A 6,393-nucleotide genomic window follows, 5' to 3' on the forward strand; every position below is an offset into this window, starting at 1 on the left:
CAAATATAAACACAAGTGTTTCATGATTCAGGTTTAGTGATAAAATTATAGAGAAAAGTGAGGAGGTCATTGCCATAAAGGTCATAAAGAATCCTTTTGTGGGAAGTAATAACTGTGAGGGAAAGGAGGGGGGCTTCTGGGATGCTGGTTATGTTTTATTTATTTTTTTAAAACTTGAATGGTAATCAAAGGTACGTTTACTTCATAAGAATTCAGAGTTGTACGTACTTTGTTCTATACACTTTGCTGTATGTGTGCTGTATTTTACAATAAAGAGAATTAAAAGGTTGTTCTTTTTCTCCAATTCTATACCTGGCACAGCATAAAATTCAGGGGGTCCTCTGGCTTTTCATAGACTAAGTTTTCAGTAATCTGCTGAGAGAGAGCATAAGGCAACATATTATGGCTCTGAGCAAAAGTTATGTGGTCAGGTTATATTTGATGCTATCTCTTCCACTAACCTAACACATACCATAGCTTTTGTTTTTTTCAGAGATGGGTTCTCACTCTGTCACCCAAGATGGAATGCAGTGGTACTATCATAGTTCATAGCTCACTATAGCTTCAAACTCCTGGGCTCAAGGAATCCTCCTGCCTCAGCATCCTGAGTAGCTAGGACTATAGGTGCACACCACTATTTCCGGCTCACTATGGTATTTTGAAGAAATTAAGTAACAGCTTACTTTATTATTACTAATAAAATTAGGCAAATTAAGGTAAAATTTAGAGGAATAAAAATTTAGTATAAATAGCGATTGATATTTTCACTAGTTTCCAAGTTCAAAGAGATAGCGAGAAAGTTTGGAAGAAAATATTTGTTTTGAGAATTGTGATCTTGCTAGATTGAGAAATTAATAAATTATTTGCTTTGAAGAACAGTACGAGAAAAACTTTTTGAATAAAAATTTTAAAACACTGCACAATTTTGCATAGAATCTTCCTTCTGAGACATTTGATTATAAATGGCAAAAATGATGTTCAGTATTATAATATTATGAAAAAGTATACATAAAACTTTAGATACACTTCCATACTTTTGTTGTTATTGAATAAATTAAAGAATTATAATAAAGTAAGCACAATTCTCACTTGCAGGGCATAACAATCAGGCAGATTTCAGGATAAAATATTCAGGTCTATCTAAGGCACCAACGTCATTCCATTATGTGTTTTATAGCTATTTCTGTTGAACACATATTTAATTACTATTTTTTCATATAACAATATTGCATGCATAAGCATTTTTTCTTCACAGGTGAAGAAAATTATAAAATGATTAAAACTACTGTCTCAATGGACGTCTCAACAGGTTTCATCCTTCAGTTTAATAATTAGTAGTTCTTTAATTAAAGCCAGAAACCCAGACATTAGTACTCTTCCAACAAAAAGACATTTGAAGAAGGAAAAGGCATAGACCAAGGTTAATGAAGTAGACATCACTTATCCTTATTTTATGTGAGGAATCTTAGGTTCACAAAAGTTAAGTAATTTTTCCCAAATCACAAAGACAAGAAGTACAAAGTTAGGATTTGAGCCTTGGGCTAACAGATTACAAAATCTGTTCTCTTTCCTCTATGCTCTACTTCTTTACATTCAAAAATTTTCAGTTTAAAGGTTTTCATTTGAGGTAAGCCATTCTTATTTTACACCTTTCTAACCACAAATTCCAGCACCACATACTGAGGTCAATGAGATTTGTAATTTGAAGAATTAGAAGCAATTTTAAAGTATTTCTTTTCCCCTCTAGAGCATGTGGATTCTTAGATGGTTACGAGATTGGTCATCTTTTGAAAGTATAGTCATGTTCCATATAGTGATGCGTTTCAAGATTTTAATGGAGCTGAAAAATTCCTATTGTCTAGTGACGTCATAGCTGTCATAGCTGTCATAATGCCATAGTGCAAAACATTAATCATGTGTCTGTGGTGATGCTGGTGTAAACAAACCTACTTTGCTACCAGTCGTATAAAAATATAGCACATGAAGTTATGACAGTACCTCATACTTGAAAAATAAATGACTATGTTGCTGGTTTATGTACTTGCTATGTGATTTATTTAGAATGTACTCTGTCTACCTATTTAAAAAAAGTTAACTGTAAAACAGCAGGGAGGTTTTTCAGGGGGTATTCCAGGAGAAGGCATTGTTATTACTGGAGATGACAGCTCCATGCATTTATTGCCTCTGAAGACCTGCCAGTGGGACAAGTTGTGAAGGTGGAAGACAGTGATATTGATGATCCTGACCCTGTAGGCATAGGTTAGTGTGTATTTGTGTCTTAGTTTTAAATAAAAAATGTTAAAAAAGTAGAAAAATAAAAGTAAAAAAACATTAAAAAATAGAACCAAGATTACGGAATAAGAATGTAAAGAAAAATATTTTTGTATAGCTGTACAATGTGTATTTTAAGCTAAGTGTTATTACAAAACAGTCAGAAGATTAAAAAATTTAAAAGTTTATAAAGTTAAAAAGCTACAGTAAGCTAAGGTTAATTTAGTTTTGAAGAAAAACATGTTAAAAAAATTTAGTGTAGCCTAAGTGTTCAATGTTTCTAAAGTCTACAGTATTGTACAGTAACATCCAAGGCCTTTACACTAACTCACCACGCACTCACTCACTGACTCGCTCAGAGCAACTTCCAGGCCTGCAAGCTCCATACATAGTTAAGTACTCCATAGCGGTGTACCATTTTTATCTCTCATATGGTAATTTTACTGTATGTTTTCTATGTTTAGATACACAAATACTTCCCATTGTATTACAATTGCCTACAGTATTCATTATAATAATGTACAATACAAGTTTGTAGCCTAGGAGCAATAGGCTACACCATATAGCCTAAGTGTGTGGTAGGCTATATCATCTAGATTTGTGTAAGTACACCAATGTTCACACAGTGACAAAATTGCCTGATGATGCATGTTTCAGAACTCTCAGAACATATCCTCATTATTAGCAACACGGGATGGTATAATACTTCTGCCTGGATTTCCTTTTTCTCTTCTTTTCAATTGATAATATTTTGTCCTTCCTTCCTAGTCTGGCTCTTTAACCTTTGGCCAAGTTTTTCCCTATCAACCAACCTACCTGATCTATAATCCCTCTGAATGGCTTCATACAATGGTATCATCTATTTGGTGTTTATCATTTACTACTTATGGTAACTACATCTTAATGCACTTATTAATTTCTCAATTAGAATATATCCCTTTTTACAGAATACGCCCTTTCTTGTACCTCTTGAAAAACTTACAATTAAAGAGAGGAATTGAGAGGTTTACCTGGAATATTTGCAGAATGTGGTGTTTTTCCATGTATTGGAGTGAAACTTGATAAGGATCTTCATAAACTATAGAAGGGAACCTTCTACAAGTTTGATTGCGTATACGATAACTCTTTCCTTGCTCAATTTCTGAAAATTCATCCTGAAATTTAAATCCCCCCACCAAAGAATCCTTAGTAAACCTGAAGGGCCTAGGAATTGTCATTATCAGTGAAATCTGATGTCAATGAGATCTTAACACCAGGAGCTGGAGAAAAGACACATTTTTAAGAGAGACTTGGATATTCCTCCAGGTCTCCAGGTGCAATATAATGCACCTCATGTCCTGGGGGGTACCCTAGGCATTGCCAATCAACTTCAAATACTTTTCCCTTTGCAGGGATCTCTAATCGACTCCAAATTCCCATCTCCTGGTAGAAGCCCAGAGAGGGAAAATGACTTAATATCACAGAGTTAGTTGCAGAACCAGGACGTAAAAGGCAGGTTTCCTGAATCCTGGTTTTTAATCCTTCCTGAACGGCCTTTGGGAGTAGAGAAGGCAATACTCATCCTTCTTTTGCCCTTCCTGAAATTATGGGTCACACATACCACAACATGTGGGTTTTTTCTTTATCCTTGATGCAATATATGCCCTTCCATCGTACCCCTATTTCTACTCTCCAGGCCCCATCTAGATCTCTGATCTCCCAGGTAGGTGTCAAATGCCCATTTAACTTACAGATTTGGTTACTACGGCTTGAGTTTTTTCTTGACTACTAATATGGTTCAATTTGGATGAGATGGAGGGGAGTCTTGGGAAAAGGGCTTGGTCTTTTGCTTGGAAATTACTGGTGAATCTGGCATCAACTGGGTGGTAGGCTGGGGTAGTGGTTGCATTTTGAGTTTCCATTTCAACTGAAAGCTTGGAATTGAGGTCTACTTGGCTGTCCTCAAATTTGCAGGGTTGTACTCTGTAGTCAGCCTCTTTGTCCTTCTTGCTATTGCCTAACTGGGGAAATATCCTGTCTTCAGACTGGCCATGTCTTTCATAGTAAGACAGTTGGTCTTTGTGATTAGCTTGTCTGTCTGCTAAGTGGTCAATCTGGTCAGATTCACTGTAGTCAGCCTTGTCAACTGGAGGTTGATCAGCATTACTATGAGCTTGGTCAATAGTCTGGTGTTCAGCTAGTTCAGTGGCTTTGCCATACACTTGGTGGTGAGTCTTTACAGATGTTTTGTGGTCAACGAGGCCATGCGATCTGAGGTCAATCTGCTCAGAAGTTCCTTGGTCAACCAGGCTAGCCAATCTGTAGTCAGTTTTCACAGAAGTTCTAACTTTGCCTGACATTCTGCGGTCAATCTGTACTGAAGGTCTTTGGTCAGATGGTATGGATGATCCACTGTCAATCTGTACAGAAGGACTTCGGTCAGATGGTACGGATGACCCACTGTCAATCTGCACAGAAAGACTTCGGTCAGATGGTACGGATGACCCACTGTCAATCTGCACAGAAGGACTTTGGTCAGATGGTACGGATGACCCACTGTCAATCTGCACAGAAGGACTTCGGTCAGATGGTACGGATGACCCACTGTCAATCTGCACAGAAGGACTTTGGTCAGATGGTATGGATGACCCACTGTCAATCTGCACAGAAGGTCTTTTCTCAGATAGTCTGGATAATGTGTATGTAATCTGCTCAGAAGTTATTCCCTCAGCCTTGTCAGATAGTCTACGGTCCATCTGCTCGGAAGCTCTTCTCTGGGACTGGCCTGCCATTTTGCGGTCAGTCTGTTCAGAAGCTCTTCGGTTAGACTGTGTAGATAATATATCACCAATATGCTCGGAAGTTCTTCTCTCAGCCTGGCCTGACATTCTGTGGTCAGTCTGTCTGGAACCTCTCTGGTCAGATGGCATAGACAGTCTACCATCAATCTGCCCAGCAGTTACTCTCTCAGCCTGGCTAGATAATCTTCGTTCAATCTGTTCAGCAGTTCTTTCCTCGGTCAGGCCAGACACCTGACCGTCACTCTGTTCATACTGTACATTATTAGCTTGGCTAGATGCCTTGCCTTCAGTTTGTTCAGATGGTGTTTGGTCAACCTGATCATCTGCTCTAAGGTCAGAAACATTAGCAGGGTCGGATGCTCTGTGGCCAGCCTGACCAGGTGTACTACGCCCATTTTGTTCAGCTACTCCATTGGTAGTTTGGCTAAATATGTTGAAGTTAGCCTGGCTAGGCACTCTTAGGGCAGTCTGGTCAGCTATTCTGTGAGCAGTGTGGTTATCTGCCTTCCTTTCGGCCTGGTTCTTCTGGTCGTCGTCTTCCTGGCCATTAGTGTGGCCAGCACTTGAGGGAGCGGCTGGGCTTTCATGTTCCAAGGGTTCAGCCAGAGCCTCTTGCGGAGGCTCTTCCATTTCCTGCTGCGTCCCTGACTGGTCTAGGTTGCCAGGCACTGTGGGCGGAGCTGGGCTGGGTCGTCTAGGTGACCCTTCAGGAACGCCACATGATTCCCACGGGCTTTGTTCGGGTCTCTGCGCGCGTCAGGGCGAGTGGCCGCCCCGCTGTTGTAAGTGGAGGGATGGCCGTTAGCTGACCCTGCAGGGCGCAGGCGAGCGCAGGGACTACGCCATCTCCTGAGAAGAGGCAATTCCCAGGCTCTGGCAGCTAGAGCTTCTCCTCCCCAAGCCGAGCGACCAGGCCACGGGGCTCCGTGCATCGCCACCTCGAGATTTACCCTCTTCCTTGTTCGCGGAGGTTCTCGGCAGTGTGTGAGAAAAAGGCCCTCTCTCAGGTACTGCTCCCCTGATTAACATCCCCCACCGCACCTCCAAATGTTAGCAGATGAACACACAACCAGCTGCACGAGGACCACAAACCTGAACAGAGGTTGTTGCTATTGCCAATAACTCAAATTCACACTTTGGTACTGAGTTTGTCTCTAATCACAGATGTAATGCACAGTATGATGCTAGACTGGGCGCTGTGCTAAGTAAATAGTCTTGCTAAAAGTTACTCTTCTTTGACTCTATTCAGTGTTGTGGTAACACAACCACATTATATTCTTTTACATTTTTCAGTACTACCTTTACAGTGCCAGTGCTGTTTTCAGTAGTACCAGGAAGTTTA

At 40.1% G+C, this 6,393-nt stretch overlaps 1 protein-coding gene across 1 annotated transcript; it reads right to left on the bottom strand.

The window, feature by feature from the left end:
- Window positions 1–306: 306 nt before the first annotated feature.
- On the bottom strand, window positions 307–5,681 carry TEX55 (testis expressed 55). Its single transcript, XM_077994085.1, has 5 exons — window positions 5,132–5,681; window positions 4,852–5,035; window positions 4,002–4,662; window positions 3,282–3,425; window positions 307–375 (listed from the first exon to the last, which is right to left on the bottom strand). The coding sequence occupies exons 1-5, from the start codon at window positions 5,679–5,681 to the stop codon at window positions 307–309; spliced, it is 1,608 nt and encodes a 535-aa protein (XP_077850211.1).
- Between the last annotated feature and the right edge of the window lie 712 nt (window positions 5,682–6,393).

The sequence above is a fragment of the Macaca mulatta genome, chromosome 2 (assembly GCF_049350105.2).
Source record: "Macaca mulatta isolate MMU2019108-1 chromosome 2, T2T-MMU8v2.0, whole genome shotgun sequence".
Lineage (NCBI taxonomy): Eukaryota > Metazoa > Chordata > Mammalia > Primates > Cercopithecidae > Macaca > Macaca mulatta.

Coding starts and splice junctions, on each gene's coding strand:
- TEX55 (XM_077994085.1), bottom strand. CDS start 5,681: ATGGAAGAGCCTCCGCAAGAGGCTCTGGCTGAACCCTTGGAACATGAA. Junction 5,036..5,131: donor GACTGACCACAGAATGTCAG/GCCAGGCTGAGA, acceptor GCAAAATGGCAG/GCCAGTCCCAGAGAAGAGCT. Junction 376..3,281: donor ACATTCTGCAAATATTCCAG/GTAAACCTCTCA, acceptor GCTCTCTCTCAG/CAGATTACTGAAAACTTAGT.